At 44.0% G+C, this 25,155-nt stretch overlaps 1 protein-coding gene across 2 annotated transcripts in view; it reads left to right on the top strand.

Moving 5' to 3' along the window:
• Window positions 1–24,875, top strand: part of LOC127044932 (uncharacterized) — a 46,116-nt gene extending 21,241 nt beyond the window's left edge. For both annotated transcript variants that reach the window (XM_050940245.1, XM_050940247.1), the window contains exons 4-6: window positions 852–996; window positions 14,977–15,126; window positions 24,400–24,875. In XM_050940245.1, coding sequence (XP_050796202.1) covers window positions 852–996; window positions 14,977–15,126; window positions 24,400–24,620 — 516 coding nt within the window. In that variant the 3' untranslated portion in view covers window positions 24,621–24,875. The remainder of the gene's footprint in view (window positions 1–851; window positions 997–14,976; window positions 15,127–24,399) is intronic.
• The last annotated feature ends 280 nt before the right edge of the window (window positions 24,876–25,155 follow it).

Consider the following 25,155-nt stretch of genomic DNA (forward strand, 5'->3'; position numbering starts at 1 on the left):
TCTTATATGATTGCAGTGTATACTATGAAATTTGAACACATTCAAAACAAATCAAGGATGAAAGTGAATTTCCTTCCTTCCATGTGTACTGTCTCCCTGATATCAAAATTTGCTCAGCTAACAAGTAAAATGTCTTTCTTACGGTCAGCCCTAAAAATTCAACATGGGCTCTGAAAGTATAAGTGGGTTCTTTCTACCTTGCACATCATAACCAGTAATAAAGGTTCTGTTAGCCAAATTGTGCCCTTGGCTGCACCTGTATAACCTTTTTGCCTTCATATTATGCCTCAGTGGTACATGCTCAAATTTAAGGTAAAATTTGGAAGACCATGGAGTTGAACAGATGTATCTAAGGTCATCATTTGATTTGCAGCTTTACATAATCTATACAGGACAACTTCTGTGACTGCAGCTTAGAATTTCACTACTGTGAACATTTGTTTTAACACCAGTTTAACTCACTGGCACTGGACAAATGTCTTATTAATTTTTTGCTACTGCTGTCCTGATTAAACAGCAGTCATTAGGCTAATTAGGTATCCAGGGATATAGCCTGGTAAAGCAATCCTTAATAAACTGAGTAGACTGTAATCATAATCATGTAAATTGATCACAGCAAAACCAAGATAATAAATCAAAGTTAGTATATATGGGTGCATTAGCTGATGTGCTTGTTGCAACCATCCTAGATATGGCCCAATTCTGTAAACGCTTATTACAAGGCATAGTGCTGCTGAAGTCAATAAACCTCCATCCTGTATTAAGCAGTACATCCAACAGTGTTTGCAGGATTGGGTCTTTGGTATGTACACTGTGGTATGACTGTATTAATATATCTTTTATTTTGATAGGGTCCTTCCCGAATAAAGTTTTCCAAACCAGTGATTGCTGCAGTAAGTGGATATGCAGTGGCTGGGGGTCTTGAGCTCTCTCTTTTGGCTGACCTGCGTGTTGTGGAGCAGAGTGCCATTTTTGGAGTGTTCTGCAGACGCTTTGGTATGTTTTCATACAAAATCTCTACAGAGATAGCAGAGATCAGATTTTAAAAAATGCTTTTAGAATTGCACTCCCAGTTCTTGCAAGTGTGAAACCTATATCTGTATATGTGAATTGGGTACATAGACCCACAATTTTCCAGTTTATGTGCACACAGTTTGCAGGCACATGGTTACAGATTGATTTGATAATTGGGCCCTGATCCCTTGGGGTCTCTTTCTCTTTGCCTGCTTTCTTTATAGCCAAATGTTACAGACAAGTTTGGAAATGAGAAAACTGTTAGCCAACTAAGGGCTTATCTACACTGGGAACTTACATTGCCATAGCTACTGCTGCTTAGGGGTGTGACAAATCCACATTCCTGAGTGACGTAGTTAAGCCCGACTTAACCCCCCGCGTAGACAATACTAGGCCGACAGAAGAATTCTTCCGTTAACCTAGCTACTTGGGGGAGGTGGATTACCTACGCTGATGGGAGAATCCCTCCCATTGGTGAAGGTAGTGTCTACATCAAGGGTGGGCAAATTTTTTGGCCCAAGGGCCATATCTGGGTATGGAAATTGTATGGCAGGCCATGAATGCTTACAAATTTGGAGCTGGGATGTGGAGGGGGTGAGGGCTCTGGCTGGGGGTGTGGGCTCTGGGGTGGGGACAGAAATGAGTTCAGGGTGCAGAAGGGGGCTCTGGGAAGGGGCAAGGTTTGGGGGGGTTAGGGCTCTGGCTGGGGCTGCAGGCTCTGGGGTAGGGCTGGGGATGAGAGGTTTAGGGTGCAGGACGGTGCTCCGGGCTGGGACCGAGGCGTGCAGGAGAGTGGGAGGGGGATCAGGGCTGGGGAAGAGGGTTGGGACATGGGAGTGGCTATGAAGTGCAGACTCCAGGCAGCACTTACCTCAAGCAGCTCCTGGAAGCAACGGCATGTCCCCCTCTCTGGCTCCTACACAGAAGCATGTCCAGGCGGTTCTGTGCGCTGCCATGTCTGCAGTCATCGCCCCCGGAGCTCCCATTGGCTGCAGTTCCCAGTCAATGGGAGCTGGCGGGGGCGGCACTTGGGGAAGGGGCAGCGTGTGGACTCCCCTGGCTGCCCCTACGCGTAGGAGCTGGAGGGAGGACATACTGCTGCTTCTGGGAGCTAGGTGGAGCCGCAGCACATGCACGCGGAGTGGCCCCCAGAGAGCTGGAGTGCATGCACACGGAGTGGCCAGCTGGAGAGCTGGAGCGTGTGGAGCAGGGTAAGCCACAGACCCCGCTCCCAAGTGGGAGCTTGAGGGCTGGATTATATCAGCTGGCGGGCCGGATGTGGACCACGGGCCATAGTTTGCCTACCCCGCTCTACACTGAAGTGCTATATTAAATAGTCCTTGCAGTGTAATTGAAATTGTCAGTAAGACCTAGATTTTTAAATATATTTAGGAGCCTGACTCCCACTGAAATAAAATTGATTTCTGAAATGATTTCCATGGGAGATAAGTGCCTAAATACCTTTTAAAAATTTGATCCAAAGTTGCTATTATGCTTTATTTTCATCTTATTTGCAATCCAGGGATAACTAATAACAATTTGTACAATTTGGCATTTACTGCTAATAAACACATACATTGTGATCAATTGTACAGATATTGTCTTCAAATTCAAGTAATAGATGCTGTATCCAGACTGGAAACTATTATTTTGTATATATATTTTCTCATTTTTGGATGTATGGTATCAGTGGTGTAGCCAGGTTCTAACAGCAGGGGGAGCAAGCAAACATAAAAAAGGCGCCCCCCTTGGCTCCTCCTCTGGCCATGCCCCCCAGCTCCTCTGGCCACGCCATGCCCCCCCCCTTGGCTGGCTCCTCCGGCCACACTGCGGCCATGCTGTGCCCACCCCATCCACGCCGCTCCCCCCTCCCATGGCTATACAGGGAGGCTGGCAGAGGACAGAGGTACAAGGGGAGGTTAAGGGGAGGGAAAGTCAGGGGCATGGGGTACATGGGAGGGGTACACGGGGTATGGAGTTTGGGGAGGGGTTACTGGGAATGGGAGTGGGCTGGGGTCCCCGAGGCTCTCTGTGCAGAGGGGGCTGGAGCTGCCCCCAGGACCGGGAGAGCCTGGGAGGGGCTCGCCGCGTGCAGCACCAGCCCAGGCTCAGCGCTGGCCCTACCCCTTGGGGGGTGAGGGAAGAAGGCAGTGAGCCCCGCCAGGCACGGTCCGAGCGAGCTGCAGCCCAGCTCACCCGTTCAGCCTGGGTGCGCTGCCCTGCCAAAGGCTGCTGGTGGAGCCTGGCTATGGGCGGGTCACACTGACAGGCCACGGCTGGAGGGGGGAATTATTCCGGTGAGCCACGGGCGGTGCTGAGGCTCCTGCTGGGAGTGACCGGCCGCAGGTCTGCCCAGTGTGGCTGCCATGAGCAGCGCAGAGCCGTGGCATCCGCTCCTCCAGCATGCACGGGCTCTGCCACTGCCTCTGCTTTGCGGCTGCGCTGGCAGGGCTCTCCTGGGCCAGCAGGAACTGTTGGTAGCACAGGCCGGCAGGTGCTGCTTCTGTGCCGGGCTGCCGCTGCCGCCCCATGGCTCCTCCGGCTGTGCTGTTGGCAGCGCCGGCCAGCAGGCGCCGCTTCCGCGCCTCCCACCCTGAGGCGAAGCGGCTGCTTCCACTGAACCCCACTACTACGCTGCTGTATGGTATCTTACTGTCCTTTTATTATTCTTCTCATTCTTTCAAATTTGAAAAAGATTAAAAGTTTTGGTAAATTAAATAGTTCATTAGCTAATTTACAACACTACTACCATGTGTAAAGATCTGGTCCAAGAGGTGAATGTACCTGAACTGCTTGGTAATAGTGACCATAATATAATTAAATGTAACATCCCTGTGGCAGGGAAAACACCACCGTGGCCCAATACAGTAGCATTTAATGTTAGAAAGGGGAACAACACAAAAACGAGGAAGTTAGTTAAACAGAAACTAAAAGGTGAAATCCCTGCAAGCTGCATGGAAACTTTTTCAAGACACCATAATAGAGGCTCAACTTAAATGTATAGCCCAAATTAAAAAAACATAGTAAGAGAACCAAAAAAGTGCCACCATGGCTAACCAACAAAGTAAAAGAAGCAGTGAGAGGCAAAAAGGCATCTTTTAGAAAGTGGAAGTTAAATTCTAGTGAGGAAAATCGAAAGGTGCATAAACTCTGGCAAGTGAAGTGTAAAAATATAATTAGGAAGGCCAAAAAAGAATTTGAAGAACAGCTAGCCAAAGACTCAAAAAGTAATAGCAAAAAAGGTTAAGTACATCAGAAGCAGAAAGCCTGCTAAACAACCAGTGAGGCCACTAGATGATTGAGATGCTGAAGGAGCACTTAGGGACGGTAAGGCCATTGTGGAGAAACTAAATGAATTCTTTGCATTGGTCTTCACAGCTCAGGATGTGAGGGAGATTCCCAAACTTGGAGCCATTCTTTTTAGGTGACAAATCTGAGGAACTATTCCAGATTGAGGTCGTCAGAGGAGGTTTTGGAACAAACTGATAAACTAAACAGTAATAAGTCACCAGGACCAGAGGGTATTCACCCAAGAGTTCTGAAGGAACTCAAATGTGAAATTGCAGAACTACTAACTGTGGTTTGTAGCCTATCATTTAAATCAGCTTCTGTACCAAATGACTGGAGGATAGCTAATCTGACACCAGTTTTTTTAAAGGGCTCCAGAGGTCGGCAATTACAGGCCGGAAAGCCTGACTTCAGTGCTGGGCAAATTGGTGGAAACTATACTAAAGAACAGAATTGTCAGACACACAGAGGAACATAATTTGTTGGGGAAGACTCAACATGATTTTATAAAGGGAAATCATGCCTCACCAATCTACTAGAATTCTTTGAGGGGGTCAGCAAGCATGTGAACAAGGAGGATCCAGTGAATATAGTGTACTTAGATTTTCTGAAAGCCTTTGATAAGGTCCCTCACCAAAAGCTCTTAAGCAAAGTAAGCTGTCATGAAATAAGAGGGAAGGTCCCCTAATGAATTGGTAACTAGTTAAAAGATAGGAAACAAAGGGTAGGAATAAATGGTCAGTGTTCAGAATGGAGAGAGGTAAACAGTGGTGTCCCCCAGGGGTCTGTACTTGGTCCAATCCTAGTCAACATATTCATAAATGATCTGGAAAAAGGGATAAACAGTGAGGTGGCAAAATCTGCGGATGATACAAAACTACTCAAGGTAGTTAAGTCCAAAGCAGACTGCAAAGAGCTACAAGGGGATCTTACAAAACTCGGTGACTGGGCAACAATCGCATGAAATTCAGTGGTGATAAATGCAAAGTAATGCACATTGGAAAACATAATCCTAACTATATATATAAAATGATGGGGTCTAAATTAGCTGTTACCACTCAAGAGAGAGATGTTGGAGTCACTGTGGATAGTTCTCTGCGAATATCCAATGACTGTGTAGCAGCAGTCAAAAAAGCTAACAGAATGTTGGGAATCATTAAGAAAGGGATAGATAATAAGATAGAAAATATCATGTTGCCTCTATATAACTCCATGGTAGGCTCACATCTTGAATACTGCATGCAGATGTGGTCGCCCCATCTCAAAAAAGATATATTGGAGTTGGAAAAGGTTCAGAAAAGGGCAACAAAAATGATTGGGGTATGGAACGGCTGCCATATGAGGAGAGATTAAGAAGATTGGGACTTTTCAGCTTGGAAAAGAGACGACTAAGGGGGAATATGATAGAAGTCTACCGTTTGTAATAGCATGGTTTACCCTAACAGTTTGGCCCTTGCTGTGAGAGAAAAAGCAGTGCTAAGAACGTCTGGGGAATGCAACACACTTGCACCATGCTTCTTTAGCATCTGCTGCAGTATTATGATTATTGTAGTTTGGCCCATTTAAAATACTTGAGAACACAGTGCTTCATGTGCTGCTTTGCTTTTTTTTTTTTTTTTGCCTTTTTTTTTTAAAGTGAGTGGGTGTTGTGTCTTTGGAGAGAAGACACCACTCTTAAAATCTGCTTTATGTGCTGCTGTTGTCATATAATCTGTCCTTTGATCCTGACCACTTATCCACATGGTAGCTGTAAAGATCTGGGAACAAATTTTCCTTTTAGTTCATTTCAGATCATGACTGATTTTTATTAAACCAGTTTGGAGCATCTCCATGAAGAAATATGGTGGTGGTGTCTGAGCTAAATGTGAATATTTAAAAACCTTTCATAGAAATAAATTCATGTGGCAACATCCTGTTACATCTTGAACCTGTTAGGGGAGAGCACCTGGTTATGGAGGAAGAACAGACTTAGGTTAGGGCACTGGTGTGGGATTCGGAGAACCAGTGTTCAATTCTTAACTCTGCCACAGACTTCCTGTGTGACCTCGGACAAGCTACGTAATCTTCCTGTGTCTCAGTTCTCCATCTGTACGATAGAGATAACAATACTTCTCTACTTCACATGGGTGTCGTAAAGATAATTTCATTAATGTTTGTGAGACTCAGGGCTTGTCTACACTTGAAATGCTACAGTGGCACAGCTGCAGCACTTCAGTGTAGACACTACCTATGCTGATGGGAGGGGTTCTCCCATTGTCATAGTTAATCCACCTCCCCGAGAAGTGGTAGCTAGGCTGACAGAAGAATTCTTCTGTTGACCCAGTGCTGTGTAGACCAGGGGTAAGGTTGGCTTAACTATGCCGCTCAGGGATGTGGATTTTTCACATCTCTGAGTGAAGGAGCTGGGTCAATCTAACATTTTAGTGTAGACCAGACCTCAGTTACAATGGTGATGGAGGGGCTATATAAGAACATGAATAGCGTTCCAATTCTAACAATATATATATATATATATATTTACCCTCCTAATCAAGCTGCATTTGGGAGTTTTGGAATGGCAGGTGGCTTTCTGTTTTTAACTATCCAGAGTACAGTAAAAGCTATGTTATTTGGCACTTTACCAACTGGAAAGCTCTATAAACCGGCATTTCTGATATTCATTGAAAGTCCAGTTTATAGTCTGGTTGGTGCGGGGTTGGCAGGCTCCCTACCTGGCTCTGCATGGCTCCCTGGAAGTGGCGACATGTCCCTGCTGCTCCTAGGTGGAGGAACGGCCACAGGGGCTCCGTGCGCTGTCCCTGCCTCAAGCGCTGGTGCTGCAGCTCCCGTTGGTCAGGAACCACAGCCAGTAGGAGCTATGGGGGCGATGCCTGCGGGTGGAGGTAGCGCGCAGAGCTGCCTAGTCACGCCTCCGCCTAGGAGCAGCAGGGACATGTCGCCGCTTGCGGGGAGCTGCCCGAGGTGAGCACTGCCTGGATCCAGCATCCCAAAAACCCTCTCGTGCCTCAATCCCCATCCCCCTGTCCCAAGCCCCCTCCCTCACCCAAACTCCCTCCCAGAGCCCACGCCCTGCACCCCCTCCTGTGCCCCAGCCCCCTCCCACACCCAAATTCCCTCCTAGTAAACCGGAATTTTTTACTTACCAGCACCCCCTCCCCCATTCCCTCAACATGCTGGATAACCAAGCTTTTACTGTATCTAGTTCTAGGTTTCTGTATACTGGGGCAAAGTGTATAATTATTTATGGTGCAATCCATGAAGGTACTTAGGTGCCCAAGTCCTGTTTTTAGGCACCGCTGTGATCCTTAAAACTCCTGCTTGCCCCCTAACCCAGTAGGTGCAAAAATTGACTTGGCACCTAATTTTTTGTCTCTAGGCATGTGCACTGCAGCCTTGCTCTTGGCATCTGAACGCCCACCTCCTGCCTAACCCCAAGAACAATTCACAAACCAGGGAAGATAGGTGTTCGGCTGCCTAAATCACATCTGGGGGCTTGATCCGGTAGCAATGCTCAGAGGCTGCCTACTGGATTGGGCCCCTTAGGAGTTCACAAAAAACAGCAGGAGGTGAGGAGGCCCTCCCTTACAACCTGTAGCCTAAGGGTTAGGCTATTCACCCAGCATGTAGAAGATCCCTGGTTCAAATACCACCTTCTCCTGATGGGTAGAAGAGATTTGAACAAGGATTGACCACATTTCAAGTGAGTGCACTAGGCTATAGTCATTCCAATGTTTTTGCTGACCCAATTAATATTTAATTGAAGTAGAACAAGGTCAGTAGGTGAGTGAAGGAACCAGTACCTCAGAATAAGCAGCAAAGGATCCTGTGGCACCTTATAGACTAACAGACGTTTTGGAGCATGAGCTTTCGTGGGTGAATAGTTCTAGGTTTCTGTCACCTGCCACCCCCACCAACATGATACAGTTCTGTGGCGATCTGGAAGCCTACTTTCGCCGTCTCCGACTCAAAGAATACTTCCAGGACAACACTGAACGGTGCACTGATACACGGGTGCCCTCCCACCAACAGCACAAGAAAAAGAACTCCACATGGACTCCTCCTGAGGGTCGAAATGACAGCCTGGACCTATACATTGAATGCTTCCGCCGGCGTGCACAGGCAGAAATCGTGGAACAACAACATCGCTTGCCTCACAACCTAAGTCGTGCAGAACGCAATGCCATCCACAGCCTCAGAAACCACCCTGACATTATCATCAAAGAGGCTGATAAAGGAGGTGCCGTTGTCATTATGAACAGGTCTGACTATCAAAAGGAGGCAGCCAGACAACTCTCCAATACCAAATTCTACAGGCCACTTCCCTCAGATCCCACTGAGGAATACACTAAGAAACTACAGCATCCACTCAGGACACTCCCTACACTAACACCAGAAGAAATCAACATACCCCTAGAGCCCCGACCAGGGTTATTCTATCTACTACCCAAGATCCACAAACCCGGAAATCCTGGACGCCCCATCATCTCGGGCATTGGCACTCTCACTGAAGGACTGTCTGGATATATGGACTCTCTACTCAGACCCTATGCCACCAGCACTCCCAGCTATCTCCGCGACACCACTGATTTCCTGAGGAAACTACAATGCATTGGTGACCTCCCAGAAAACACCATCCTAGCCACCATGGATGTAGAGGCTCTCTACACAAACATCCCACACACAGATGGAATACAAGCTGTCAGAAACACTATCCCTGATGATGCCACAGCACAACTGGCTGCTGAGCTCTGTGCCTTTATACTTACACACAACTATTTCAAATTTGATGACAATATATATCTCCAGATCAGTGGCACTGCTATGGGCACCCGCATGGCCCCACAATATGCCAATATCTTCATGGCCGACCTGGAACAACGCTTCCTCAGCTCTCGTCCACTCACACCCCTTCTCTATCTACGCTACATTGATGACATCTTCATCATCTGGACCCATGGGAAGGAGACTCTGGAAAAATTCCACCATGATTTCAACAGCTTCCACCCCACCATCAACCTCAGCCTGGATCAATCTACACGGGAGGTCCACTTTCTTGACACCACGGTGCAAATAAGTGATGGTCACATTAACACCACCCTATATCGAAAACCCACCGACCGCTATGCCTACCTTCATGCCTCCAGCTTCCATCCCGGGCACATCACACGATCCATTGTCTACAGCCAAGCACTGAGGTACAACCGCATCTGCTCTGACCCCTCAGACAGAGACCAACACCTACAAAATCTCCACCAAGCATTCTCAAAACTACAATACCCACACGAGGAAATAAGGAAACAGATCAACAGAGCCAGACGTGTACCCAGAAGCCTCCTACTGCAAGACAAACCCAAGAGAGAAACCAACAGGACTCCACTGGCCATCACATACAGCCCCCAGCTAAAACCCCTCCAACGCATCATCAAGGATCTACAACCCATCCTGGACAATGATCCCACACTTTCACAGGCCTTGGGTGGCAGACCAATCCTTGCCCACAGACAACCTGCCAACCTGAAACATATTCTCACCAGTAACTGCACACCACACCATAATAACTCTAGCTCAGGAACCAATCCATGCAACAAACCTCGATGCCAACTCTGCCCACATATCTACACCAGCGACACCATCACAGGACCTAACCAGATCAGCCACACCATCACTGGTTCATTCACCTGCACATCCACCAATGTAATATACGCCATCATATGCCAGCAATGCCCCTCTGCTATGTACATCGGCCAAACTGGACAGTCTCTACGGAAAAGGATAAATGGACACAAGTCAGACATTAGGAATGGCAATATACAAAAACCTGTAGGAGAGCACTTCAACCTCCCTGGCCACACTATAGCAGACCTTAAGGTGGCCATCCTGCAGCAAAAAAACTTCAGGACCAGACTTCAAAGAGAAACTGCTGAGCTTCAGTTCATCTGTAAATTTGACACCATCAGCTCAGGATTGAACAAAGACTGTGAATGGCTTGCCAATTACAGAACCAGTTTCTCCTCTCTTGGTTTTCACACCTCAACTGCTAGAACAGGGCCTCATCCTCCCTGATTGAACTGACCTCGTTATCTCTAGCTTGCTTGCTAGCACACATATATATACCTGCCCCTGGATATTTCCATTACATGCATCTGAGGAAGTGGGTATTCACCCACGAAAGCTCATGCTCCAAAACGTCTGTTAGTCTATAAGGTGCCACAGGATCCTTTGCTGCTTTTACAGATCCAGACTAACACGGCTACCCTCTGATACCTCAGAATAGTCTACATCCAGGGGGAGGAAGAACTTGAACTGGGGATTTCACATTTCCAGGGTGAAAACTCTATCCACTAGGCTAAAGGTTATAATGGAGGTTCTTTCCTCCCCTCCCCTCGATGTTTTGTTTTGGGTCCTGCACACCACTTAGGCATTCAGACACCTAACTTCCTGTGGTTCATGGATCGCAAGCAGAGCTAGGAACCCAAATGCAGCCCAGACTTAGGCGCTTTTCTCTGTGAGAGGGGCAGGGCTTAGCACACCCCACTCTGGTCAGCATGTTGCATTGGCTAGCTTACGCGGCTCTTTGCCTAGCTGGCTTTGTGGATCTCCATCTTAGGTACTTGTGTCATAAACAGATAGCTAAGGGTTAACGTCTCTTTCACCTGGAAATAAGTATCTGAAGCACCTGACCAGAGGACCAATCAGGAAACAGGATTTTTTCAACTCTGGGTGGAGGGAAGTTTGTGTGTGAGTCCTTTGTTCTTGGTCTTCTGTCTGACTCTCTCTCGGCTATGAGGGGATTTCTATTTCCTGCTTTCTAATCTTCTGTTTCCAAGTTGTGAGTACAGAGATCATAAAAACAATAGGGGTTATTGTTTTTTCTTTTGTATTTACATGTCTATAGTTACTGGAGTGCTTTGAATTGTATTCTTTTTAAATAAGGCTGTTTATTCATATTTCTTTTAAGCAATTGACCCTGTATTTGTCACCTTAATACAGAGAGACCATTTTTATGTATTTTTTCTTTCTTTTTATATAAAGCTTTTTTTTAAGACCTGTTGGAGTTTTTCTTTAGTGGGGAACTCCAGGGAATTAAGTCTGTGCTCACCAGGGAATTGGTGGGAGGAAGAAGTCAGGGGGAAATCTGTGTGTGTTAGATTTACTAGCCTGACTTTACATTCCCTCTGGGTGAAGAGGGAAGTGCTTGTGTTTCCAGGACTGGAAATAAAAAGGGTGGACTCCCTCTGTTTAGATTCATGGAGCTTGCTTCTGTGTGTCTCTCCAGGAACACCTGGAGGGGGGAAGGGAAAAGGTTTATTTCCCTTTGTTGTGAGACTCAAGGGATTTGAGTCTTGGGGTCCCCAGGGAAGGTTTTTGGGGGGACCAGAGTGCCCCAAAACACTCTAATTTTTTGGGTAGTGGCAGCTTTACCAGGTCCAAGCTGGTAACTAAGCTTGGAGGTTTTCATGCTAACCCCTATATTTTGGATGCTAAGGTCCAAATCTGGGACTAGGTTTATGATATGAGTGGCAGCGTTGTGGGAAAGATAGAATCCAGAAGCCAGTAGGAATATTATATTTTTCTTTTCTCTGCTAGGGGCTTTTTAGCAGAGAGGGTTTGGTTTTAAAAGGAACCAGAGATAAATTTTTTTTCTCTGCTCTCTCTGGCAGTTGTGGCTTGCATATTAAGCAAGAAACCATTAAGAGACTATTAAGGGTCTTTTGTCACACAATAGCACTCCCATTAGGAGGCAGATTCCAGCACTATACACATGCAAATAAAGTGTTTTTTCTGGTTTACTTTACATTGAAAAAATTAGCTAGAGGAAGAAAGGGAAAAAGGCACTGTTGCTAGGCAGACCCCAGGAGGCAACAGAGAACCTGCAGTTCAGACAACAAACACCGGAGGGCACCCCAACACAAGAAAACAGGATGTCACGAAAACCAGACGCAGTACAGCTCGAAGCAATGGAAAAACAGATAGAACTGCTCAGAACACAGATGGCCAGAGATGAGGCAACTCACAAACAAGAGATGGAAAGGCTACAAAAACAAGAAGAAGCCAAAAATGCAGCCCACCACAGAAAACTACAAGAAGAAGAAGTGGCCAACAAAATGAAACAAGCAGAAGAAGAGGTAGCCTACCGCCGAGAAATGGAAAAACAACAAAAAGAAATGGAAAAACAACAAAAAGAAAGTGAAGAGAAGGAAAAACAGAGAAAACATGAACTGGACTTAGCGCAAGCTGGGTTGCATGCGCCAGCCAATCCTAACAACCCTTCGCCAATTATGGTTCCACATCACAGAAAATTTCCCACCTACAAGGCAGGTGATGACACCAAGGCCTTCTTGGAAAATTTTGAAAGAGCCTGTCTTGGGTACAGCATCCCTGAAGACCAGTACATGGTAGAATTGAGGCCACAGCTCAGTGGACCTTTAGCAGAGGTGGCAGCTGAAATGCCTAAGGAGAAAATGAACGACTATAAACTTTTTCAAACCAAGGCCAGATACAGAATGGGGATAACCCCGGATCATGCCCGTCGGCGTTTCAGAACCCAAAAGTGGAAACCAGATGTGTCATTTCCCAAACACGCCTACTACGTTGGGAAAAATTATGAGGCCTGGATATCAGGACACAATGTTAAAACCTTGGAAGAACTGCACCTCCTCATACAAATGGAGCAGTTCTTGGATGGTGTTCCTGAGGACATAACACGGTACATACAAGATGGAAAACCCAAAAATCTCGCTGAGGCGGGGGAGATTGGAGCCAGATGGATGGAAATGGCAGAAAGCAAGAAAGCTACGGTCAAGGGGAACGAATACCCCGGGGGCACACCGACCATAAACCCTACAACCGAGGACAGCCAAAGACCCCACATACAACCCAAGTAAAGCCACAGACGCCCTATTCTTCCACCTCTCCAGTCTCCAGTAACTCACCTCGGCCCAGTGACCCATCAGATGGAAGATGCTTTAAGTGTAATGAACTGGGACATATCAAGGCCAACTGTCCAAAGAACGCCATCCGAGTGCAATTCATTACACCACCATCACACCAAAGATCCCCAGGCCCAGATGCCTCTCAAATACCCTTGCAGCGAAGGGAAAATTTGAGAGTGGGCAGAAAAAAGGTTACTGCGTGGAGAGAGACGGGGGCACAAGTGTCAGCTATCCACCAATCCTTCGTAGACCCCAAATTCATCAACCCAAAGGCCAAAGTAACAATTTACCCCTTCATGTCACAAGCTGTAGACTTGCCTACAGCTGAACTGCCTGTCCAGTACAAAGGCTGGTCAGGAATGTGGACTTTTGCAGTCTATGACAATTATCCTATCCCCATGCTACTGGGGAAAGACTTGGCCAACCAGGTGAAGCGGGCCAAGAGAGTGGGAATGGTTACACGCAGCCAAACCAGGCAAGCTTCCAGACCCATTCCTGTTCCTGAGCCGTCCACAGGCGCCCCGTCTGTGTTACCAGAGACCCAGACAGAGGTAGTGGACCCGGATTCCATGCCAACCACTAAAACAGCCACAGCACCTCCAGTCCCAGACCCAGAACTGGAACAGCAACCAGCACCAGCAATTGCAACCACATCTTCAAACTCAACGCCAGTGGGCGCCAGCGAGCCAGAAATGGCAGAAGCAACAGACAGCCATACCCAAAAGGCTCAGCCAGAGCCTGAAATACCCTCAGGTGCACCAGCACTTGTCTCTCCCTAGTCATTGTATAGAGAACTTAGTCACCTAAATCAGCTTTATAAATAGTAGTGTGGGTCCTGTGGTTTTTCCTAAAGGTTAGGGGGGTATGATGTTCAGTGCGATAACACCTAAGTCCCTTTGTAGATCTGGGCCTTAGTCACACAGATTCTTATAAAAGCAAATCTTTCAACTCTGGTCTTTGGGAATTGTTCCTGACAACATCAGCACATTTCTAATAAACACGTAAACAACATTAAATCACTTCCTGAAGTGCATATCTGTTTGGAAAAGTGACTTGTAAAAATAAATCTGCTTCCTGTGCTTAGTCACATTTGTTCTGTGACAAATATTACTCTTGTCTTCTGAGATGCCTGCAGAGTCAACACAGCAAAAACAGAGTGAGATGGATTTTTGTACTCGTTGTGCATCAATAGAAATGTTTGCTAAATTATGGTCCAATCAGGACTTAAAGTAGAGGCCCATCCAGTAACAACTGTGCAAACTCATGAAAGGCACCGGGTTTACACAGGTGCCACAGAGAGCATAAATTGGTCTATAAAGGATATTTATTAGTGATGAAGCTAGAGTACGAAAGAGCCTAGCTTGATTCTCAGAGACTGGGCAGTTTGCAGAGCTGACATATAGGAAAGAAAACCAAACCTTTTTACTTGTAAAACGAACACATTTGATACAGAAATCATCAGGGAAAAAACATGGAAGCCAGGAGTGCTGTTCTTAGAGTCACTTTTCAGGGTAGATCAAATTGCACTTGCAGTTTTAGATAACTGTCTTTCTGTTGTGAAATTAAAGGGAGAATCCTGCAAACCTTTACTAATGAAATACTCCTTTGTGTTACATGAATTAAATGCAAAGAAGCAGTCTAGAATACTCACTTGAGTAAAGTCAGGCAGGATTAGGCCAAAACATTGTTTTAAAATGTAAACATTTGGGTTTTCTTTTAATCCTGTTTTTTGTCTTCACAGGTGTTCCATTGATTGATGGTGGCACTGTACGGCTCCCTCGACTGATTGGTCTCTCACGAGCCTTAGATCTCATTCTAACTGGTCGTCCTGTTGGTGCACAAGAAGCATATGAGTTTGGGCTAGCCAATCGAATAGTTCCCAATGGCCAAGGTTAGTGCTTAATGAACAATGTAAGAAATGGTTCTAAGTGTGAATTGTTTGATAGTGTTGTTATCTGTATGTCTGTCTTTGTGAAGAATAGTTAACACAAAAATAATCATGATTTTTCTAATAAACAGAATTGGTTACAGGGGCATGCACAAGAGTGGGCAAGCAGGGGCATGGCCCCTCACCCCAAATTTTCCATGTGTCCCTGTAGCCCGGGGAGGGAGGAAGCAGCGGTTGCCTGCTGAGCTCCTCCTCCTCCCCTCACCCCTACAGCTGCTGCTTCTCCATCCTTGCTACTGGAGTCCCAGGTATTGCCTCTGCCTCCATCCCCTGACTCACCTCAGCAGGTGGTCTGCAAACCAGGTGGCAGTGCTGGGATTCCAGCAGCAGGGAAGGAGAAGCAGCAGCTTTAGGGGTGGGAGGAGGAAGAGCTCAGCCAGCAGTCCTGTTGCTTCCTCCCTCCGAAGGCTGCAGGGACACAGAGTGCTGCTGCTTCCTCGCCAGAGATGTCCTGGGAAATCCGGGGTGTGTGTGTGAGAGTGACATGACCCTTTCACTTGTACGTGTTTAATGTGCCTCTCCAAAAGCAGTCAAATTTAAAGTCCTGCACACACCCCTGGTTGGTTATGATTAAAATTAAAAGGTCCTTATGTCAGGGACCATGTTTTAATATATTGTACAGTGCCTAGAACAATGGGGCCCTGCTCCCTAAGCAGGGGCCTTGTGGTGCTATCATGATACAAATAATAAATTAAAATATACATCTGGCACAGGATTGACACACTGCAGAGAGGACATCCAACATCCGTCACATTTGCTTTTACTGCTACACTGCTATTAAGTTATTATTCGTGTTTAAAGTAGATCTTAAAGCAGGCTGCTAACAATAATACATCATCCAATTATCCATTCTCTTTATTGTAAATGTTTTGTAACATCACACAGCTGAAACTAGAACATTAGTTGATGGGCTGCCATCATATTTTATTAATTTATTTTGTTTTAAATGGAGGGAAACAAAACTTTCCAAATGTTTCTGTATAGTTTAAAAAAATTAAATGGGCTTCCTTATATTTTGGGCAAGGGAAATGAATAGAAGTTTTTCTAATGGAAGTCAGACGTAGCACTTGCTTTTACACTAAAAAAAAGCATATGTTCCTGTTTCTCTGCTTGTGAATCAGTCTTGTCCTGCCACTGTACAGTTCCTTGAAGATTTTTTTTATTTCCTTTCTAACTAATTAGGCGCCTACTCCATCTCTCCAAAGCCTAGTGACAAAGATATTGTGAAGAACTAAAATTACTTGAGGCAAGAATCTAGTTTAGAAAGATTTCTTTTACAAGTTAAATGTTATGTTTCCACTCAAAAGAAAGGTGCTGCTGTGCAATCATAAAAAGCTAGCCAAAAACCCTGGTAACCTTTGCAGTCAACTGTGGTGTTTTTGATACATGCTAACATGGATCACAGCTCTGGTCCAAGAGAAGCAATGCTTTCCAACTCAGTTAAGCTAGAATCCATAGAACTCAAACAGCAAATCTGCAAGCACTTATTCACATGAGTAGTCTTTCCTTGGGCAACTGATCCCACCGATTTAAATTGGAGTACAGTGAGTGATCAAGGGTTTACAGGATCTTGCCTTTATTCCCTCCACTCCCTTAATTCATTATTCTCAAATATTTCTCATACTGTAATATTGTTTTATACTTGTCTCGCCAGTAAAGATGAGCTTAGTTGCATTGGGTAAATATGATGTAATGTTCAGATATTTACTATCTAAGGGTTTGATCCTGCAAATGCTTACTACTAAGTATAATGTTTATTAAAATCAGCTGGGCCACTCATGGAAATAAGCACTATACCTAATAGTAAGTATATGCAGGATCAGTCCTTAAGGGCTCACCAGATTTTGAGTTCACTCAGCACCTTGCAGGACTGAAATCTTAATAGACAAAATACATATATACAGAAAAGGGTGGTGGGAGGAGGCATACAACCCAGTACTTCCTCTTCCAGTTCTAGCGTTCCCTTTTCTTAATCCTTGTAGGTTTTATTTTTTTAGCTTTTACTTATTTGCCTTTGTTTTTTAACTCATGCCAATTTGCATTTTTGTTTACCTGTTTCTAACAGTTTACTGGGTTTTTGTATGTTTATCTGACTTTATGTTTTATATTATAACTCTTGGTTAGTTTCTTTATTAGGGCCATGCCCTTGTGTCTGGCCAGAGAACACTCAGTGCAGTTCAAGAAAGTGTGTGTGCAAGTGGCTTTAAGCAGCCTTGCAGTTGCTTGATCTTGGGGCAGCTTTTTTCCAGTGGAGTGCCAGGCACAAGCTAGAGCAGCCCGAAGACCACTCTAATTTGTATCTTATGCCATTAGGCATTAGCCCAAAGGGGCCATTACATCAGCCAGATATCGTTGGGGTGCAGGGACACTCCAGCTACACCCACTTTCACCATACATCCGCAAGGAGGGAGTGGCATAGGTGCTACTATGGTAGTTTCCCAACACTTAGGGATCCCTTGAGCTGGGAGTATCCTCAGGTGATCCAGTAAACTTGCTTTAAGGCAATTTTGAACTGGAGGAGTTGAACTAAAGTATTCCCATACCCTGGGAGAACTGGGCCTTTGTTTTTAAGCTAGTCCTATTTATTGATTGATTGTATGTATGTATGCATGCAACTCTTTCCTGTTTTCCTATTTCACACTTTCAGAATGCCTACCATTTCCAGCCCTTGAAAGCACTATCCTCTCTCCTTTGATACTGAGAACTAGTGAGACCATAGCAATTTAGCTGCCTGGCTCCTCCCATACTGCTTACATGGAAAGGTCTGTGGAGGCCAGGACGAGACCCTTTAAGAGTCATGTAGCATATTTATGGACTTGTTTACTCTGCAGGCTTAGCTTGAGCTATCTACACTGGAGTTAACTCCTCTCGTGTCATGTTAGCCTAGTGGAGAAAGAGCATTCACACTGCAAAATTACTCTTGAGCACTGCACAGTGCTTGTAGCAGCAGCACAAATCGACTGCATACTCACTGTGCTACTGGCTCGAGTGGCAGCAGAATCTGGGCTTCATCCCGCTGCACTGATGGGCCAGCTAGCTCATGTTTAAAGTACCCTTTAACTTGAGCTAGAGACTTTTGGGGGTCAGTGGAGTCTGTTGGGTAACGCTCAAGTTATAGCTCTAGTTAACAGTGCAATGAAAACAAGCCCTGTGTTACAAGTGTGCTTTTCATCATTTTAAAATCTTTAAGCTCTCCATAACCGATAGCTGCTGCTATTTATCAATTTTATTCAATTTAGGAAGCATAACCTAGATTTTTGTTCTTAATTTAGAGAGAGTTGAAAACATAGAAATAGATTTTTAAGAGGTTTCCTTCCAATAATGGGTGTATCCTGTAAAAAAAAAAATCTATCCATCCATCCACATTTATACTGTTAACCTCTGTCCATTATAGGGAACTATCCCGGTAAGGTAAATGTAGAAAACCTTTTCAAGCAGTCTCTAACATTTCCTGTAGAAGGAAAAAGGAAGACACTCTACTGAGTTACCTCATTTTGAATTGGCCTGGAAATTGGTTTAATGCACAGTAGCAGCTGCTTCTCTTCAAGTTAAACTGATATGACTGCTGCTTACTGTAGCCTGTTCTCCTGACTAGTTAGCAAAATGATTACAACATGTACTTTTAAATCTAAATGGGCTTTTGGAATAGCTGCTTTTTTTTTTTTTTTTTTTTTAAAGCTTGTGTGTCTGAGAGTTTTTAAAAGGAAATTAGCCATGAGTCAATTAGCTAGGACAAAAAGGTGTGCGTGTGTGCGTGTATGGAAAAAGTAGGTTATTTTGATCATGGAGTGTGAAAGGAAGGAGAGGAGGTCAGTAATAACACAGGAGGTTATTCAAACCTCCTGAAGCTGCCGCCGTTTTTCAGGTCCAAAGAGTGACTAACGTCTCCATAGACTTGCTGTCGTACTGTGTGCATTCTGATATCCTGATTCCTTTTTCAAACACGAGTGTTTTGGTTGGCGCTGGATGATGTACTTTAGAAGTCAATGTGAATAAAACCAAGTTTTATTTACTGAATGTATTGTAAGCAAATGAGAATTCTATAAAGTGTGTTTTACCCTGGCAGTTAGCATTAACCTGTTGATTACAGAGCTAGATGTAAAGCAAAGAAAACCTGGTGATAGGACGTTCTAGTGTCATGAAAGATCTTGGGCCTGATCCTCAGCTACAACTGTGATGTGTTTGGCTGAGTTGCAGAAGACGTACACAAACTGCCTTTACACTTTCTCTGTCTTAGAGCAATTCTTCCCTGATCTGCCTCCCTGGAACAGAATAAAGCAGACTGGAGTCTGCTCTAACATCTCTAACCTGCCTGGGCCCCAGAAGACTGATATGCTAGCAGAAGATCACTGGGAAGTTGGCTGTGCCCTTGGGCTAGAGACAGAGAGGGAAAATGTAGGAACCAACCTGTATGGCCTAGTGCTGTTTCAGGCTATCACAATACTACAGTAAAATGTCTTTGAATAGGTTTATGGTTTTGTTGCTCGCTGAAGGTGCATTGGAGTGATAGAGCACATCAGAGTGTTTCTAAGGCTACATCTACACTAGAAACTTCAAAGCGCTGCTGCGGGAGCGCTCCTGCAGCAGTGCTTTGAACTCTGAATGTGGTCACGTGTGAGTGCTGGGAGAGCTCTCCCAGTGCTCCTGGTAATCCACCTCCATGAGGGGATTAGCCCTGAGCACTGAGAGCGCGGCTCTCAGTGCTCAAAGCCTGTCCACACTAGCGCTTTAAAGCGCTCCGACTTGCTGTGCTCAGGGGGGTCATTTTTCACCCTCCTGAGCCAGGAAGTTAGAGTGCTTTAAAAAGTAAGTGTAGACAAGCTCTTAGTAACACTCTGGCACCCCTTTCTCTTACCTCTTCTATACTGAAAAGACTTTCCAGTCTTGTCTTGCAATATTTGTTAGCAATTCTAGCAGCCATTCTCGCTCCATAATTTTTTGCTTATTTATTCTTTTCAGCACTGAAAAGGTTTCCATTTTATATTCATATGAATTTTCCCAGTAATACTTAGTATTTAAAATACACTGTGTTAAATGTCTTCACATAGTTAGAAAGTTACTTTATTTCAGTAGCACAACCATTCATTACCCTAACATTGTTAGCTAGTTTTGTGTGTGCCTATTTTTTTTTAAAGTGGGGGGAGGCCAATAGCTCACAGACATATTTCTATTATATTGCAACCCAGTTTTTTAATGTCGGATCTCACACTTTCATCCACTAAAAGAAACAGTATTCAGAAACAATACGGGAGGTCAATTAAGAGGCCTACAAATCAGTGTGTGCTCAAAGTATGCTTGGGACAATTCTGTCCCACTGTAAATAGCCTAAAACTCCACATATGTACTGGTGATATACATATGATTAATTGCAGAACCAATAATACATATCACCTGGTTGTATACTTGATCATGCACTTTTGACCAGCTTATGCTCTCTGCCCTCTAATCCATCTCACTTAGACACATCCTGACATTCCAGATCTCTGAACAGCTTCACAGGTGCAATTTTAAAGAATAAATAAACCTGCCATAAAAATGTTTCCTCCTTTCTCCCAAATAGGGAAGTTTCCCCTTGAAAAATTACCTGCTATTGATCCAGGACAGGCAGTACTTGATCCTGCTCCAGTGACAGGCTTAAGGTTTGATATCTTGAAGCCCTGCATAACTTTACACTATTGGAAAGGGGAGAATCCCAGCTTCTAATGGGACCCAGCACTTGCTTCTAGGCTTGGGAGGTTGCAAGATATCAGACCTTAAACTTATACCTACAATGTTAACAGAAAAGATATTTAGGTGCATTTTAGAGGTTTTTAGGGCTCATCTGAGACTAGTGCCATCGGACTGGTAACTAAGGCATCTGGCTTCACAGGGTGTAGGATAAAGACAGTAGTGGAGGGTCTGGTTTGTGTCTAGCCTAATTGTTAGTCAGACACTTGGAAATGGATCCAGGCTCGGAGCTGGGGTTAGAGTCAGGAGCCAAGCCAAGGGTCAGAGCCAAAGACAGAGTCAGGAGTCAAGCCAGGGTCAGTGTCCGGGTTGGATGTAGGAGTAGAGACCTGACGCAAGGGAGGAAAACAGTAACTGGGAGCAGATAGGGGCCTAGGATGAAGAGGTCAGGCACCAGGAACAGGCTAGGAGTCATGGCTTGGGAGTCAGACAAGTAGGCAGGGTCTGTAGTAGCAGCCAGCCAGGGATTCACCAGTTGCTCAGACAACTTCTCATGATTCTGTCTAGCTTAAGTAGTGCAACCCAGCCAATCGGTGGTGCTTGATGTCTCGCACAATCAGGAGCTTTGTGGGCATGGCCCATTGTGAGCTAATGTTCCAGAAGCCCCCTTCTCCAGGGCTTTGGGTGAGCTGCCAGGTAGCAACCATGGCCTGAGTTCTGTCTGGTGACACATAGGCCCAGGTTCAAGGCCCATAATTCCTCACTAGAAGTTCCTATAAAAATGGTGGTGATAGTTGTGAACATAGGAGTGTAGAGCAAGGAGGTGTGGGTCTGTAAAAAGGGCAATAAAGATAGTCTTCCATTCTCCCCAGCTGTGGTGTGCTGGATGTCTAATTTCTACCAGCTGTCATAGAGGGATCAAATAAAAAGAGAGAACTCTAAAATATGTTGTAGCTGATTTTCTGTAGTGTGTGTATATGTAGGCTAGAAGAGATGTAGCTATTAGTAATTCATAAGAGAATGTTGATAAATCTCTTATTCATAATGGAATGGCAGAGAGGGGACTGTGCTGTTTCTGGACTATGAATAAACTAAGAGATGTAGCTATTAGCAGTCATTTGGAGTGACAAGCTCACAAGCTGTTTGAGAAAACATTGTGATCCCAAACTCATGCTGATGAAACCTTTATGCCACACTACACCATCATTTATCCTCTCTGCATTAAACACAAAACAAAAAAGACAACCCAATGCTGAGATTGCTGTTAGAATCATGGGGCACTCTTAAGGCCCCTGAGGATTCAGATCCCGGGTCTCTGAGTCCCAGACACAGAGCAGCTCCCATGACTGTCTCTGAGCAAAGGGTAAATATGATCCTTGGAACAGGACTCTACCCCCAACAAAACTTTCACCCTTCTTTCAGATTCCTTTCAGTTAGGTATAGGTGAGCGTCCCTTTCCTATCTCTGTCATAGCCAAGGAGGCAAGCTTATGCTCCCTGAAGACACTGGAGGAGGGGGGAAATATTGGCTGTAGACTGTCCTTACTCACCTTCTTACCCAGAAGATATCAACACTTAAAGTGGGAGTTAGGACACCATTTCTTTTAATAGATCTCATCTGGAGGGACTGTGTGCTATGAAACATTCCCCTAAACCTGCTGAAGTCAACTCTTGCTTGGCAAACTGCAGCATATTCTGGGTTTGTAACAATATTTAAAAGCATGCAAAGTCATTTTCCTGCCCCCCACCACCACTTTTGTGTTTCTTTACTAGCTTCAGATAGTTTTATAAGCTCCAAGAGTGCAACATCTGGCAGAAATGATAGTTGTTATGGATAGAACATTTGAAACCGAACTTTTCTGTTACACTATCCATTGTTGCATTTGATAGGGTTTAAAGCTCTACTGACCTTACAGAAGAGCTTTCTGTTGCCTTCTGGCTTCTATTATAAATGAAGTTAATTCACAAACAAAAACTTAAACTGGAGTTAAGGTTGTAAATAAATGTTCATGAAATCAAATACTCAGAACACAAGTTATAGCAAACATTTTAAAGTGAGAAAAACCTTAGTAATTTAAGCCTCTGCCCTATATGTCTTCCCAGTCTCAACCTATAGCCTAGAGGCCTTTTATATCCATCTACCATATCTCCCTCTATACTCTCAATAGGGGCTACAAACCACCTACCAAACATGGCCCACAGGCAATCTTCTAGTTCACCTTCCTATTATGAGCTATAACCACTGTCATTTAGTTTCTTCTGCTCAGCGGGCCTGTTGTTGAGATTGGATGAAAATTCACTGAAGTTGCATCCACTTAAGCAGTAGAGAGCTTGGGAGAAATTCAGCCCTCTCCCTCAGCATCTTACATCTTATTCATAGTCCAGAAACAGCATAGTCTCCTCTCTGCTAATCCATTGTGAGTAAGAGACCTATCAAAGTTTGCTATATGAACTGGAAACCCCACTGTACCATCCATATTCATGCAGTCCATGTATGTCACAGCCTCTACCAGACTGATATAGATGTTAAAGGGATACCATTGCCTTAAAAAGGTCATGTTGTCTTAAATGTTTCATACTTCCAAGTAAAATCTCTAGATTACTTGAACTGAGAGAGGCTAAATCACTTTTTAAATTTGTTTACTAAGGACATTTCACAGCACCGTGGGTTTCACGGGTTTTCCCATATATAGTCAATTACTTAATTTCCCCTATTTGCCTGCATCTTGCATATACAAACAAGGGAGAGAAAAACATTTTTGAATTAGGAAAATGTTATTGTAAACCAACAAGTATTGGCCGAAGGGGTCAGGGCAAATGTAGTATCAAACTACTTTTAACTCTTTTAAAATTGACTAGATTCCAGGATAAATCTGTGGCTTTAAAAATATTTGAATTGCTGACTCATAAATTGAAACAGTAATCAATAGGATATAAGTATATTCCTGTTATGGAGATGGTGGACATGAAAATTGGAACAGAGTTGTGATTGTTCGAGGAACCTTAACTATGAATTTCTTCACTTTCAGATGTTTGTTTTTATAACAATAGTGGTGTACTAATGTAGTTATTGAAGTAGGTATTTATATACAACCATTTCTCTCACAAAGATTTGGATCTGATAAATCTGCATTACATATTTTTAGAAAATATTTCTAGGTAAAGAAAGTAATGGGTCTGTGTCCCCGTGTGTGTGTGAATAATAAGATGTTACTATTTTTTAAAATGCCTCGGCTACACTACTTGCATTAAAGAAACTGCATTCATCAAATGGGAGGAAAAAATTTGGGCATACATAGCAAATATTGGTTTTAGTCTGCTTCCATCTTTGAACTAAGTTTACACTAAACCACTCTTCCCCAGTTCATAAGTAGACCTTGCAAGCCAGTATTAAATTTACTGTGCATGTTTTGCCTTTTTAATATCCTGTTTTCAAATGCATCATGTTATAAACAGCCCATATCACATACCTGTTCTTTCTTATATCTGCAAGTTCTATATGATTTTTTTTAAGTACTATTAAAATATTCTTTTATGTTTCTATTTGTAGCCCTTCAGTGTGCCATTGAGCTTGCTAAACAAATCTCTGCCTTTCCTCAACAATGCATGCGAGGAGACCGAAGTTCTGCTTATTACAGTGTCTTTGATGCTGCCTCATTCACAGAAGCCCTGCAATTTGAGTTTGACACTGGTGTGCAAGTGATTTTGAAAGAGTCTCTCCCTGGTGCTAAAAAGTTCAGCTTAGGGGTGGGACGTGGAGGAAAGTTATAAAAGTCAAATATTTTCTGCATGTAGAAAAGGTTTACTAATAATTAAAATAGTAACAGTCTACTGAATTTACAAAAATAATGGAAGCCCTGAAAAAATTATTATATAAATTCAAAATTTATAATTTACTCTAGGGTACATAATCTTGATGTATGGGAAGTTGCATACATAATTGTGTTAGCAAGAGTTATATACATAAATCCTTGTGAATGGAGATAAGATACCCTGTGTTTAATGTATTTTGTATCTAAATATTATTGTCATAATGAAAATTTTCAATTTTTATTGTACTTTTGTTCTGAAATCCTGAAATAAAGCTAATTCTTTTATATTTTTTTCATTTGAGTATTTTAGCCATTAGTCTTTATTAAAAGATAAAGGAATTGCTTCCCATATCCAGTGTGTAGCACTACTAAAAATGCATGGCAGTAACATAATTTATATAAACAAAGCTGATTGATTTGCCAAATGAAGACAACCAGAAACCAACTACTAATTTTTTAGCCACAGTTTTATTTACTTACAACCTAAACACTAC

Source organism: Gopherus flavomarginatus, chromosome 2 (assembly GCF_025201925.1).
Source record: "Gopherus flavomarginatus isolate rGopFla2 chromosome 2, rGopFla2.mat.asm, whole genome shotgun sequence".
NCBI classification, from domain to species: domain Eukaryota; kingdom Metazoa; phylum Chordata; order Testudines; family Testudinidae; genus Gopherus; species Gopherus flavomarginatus.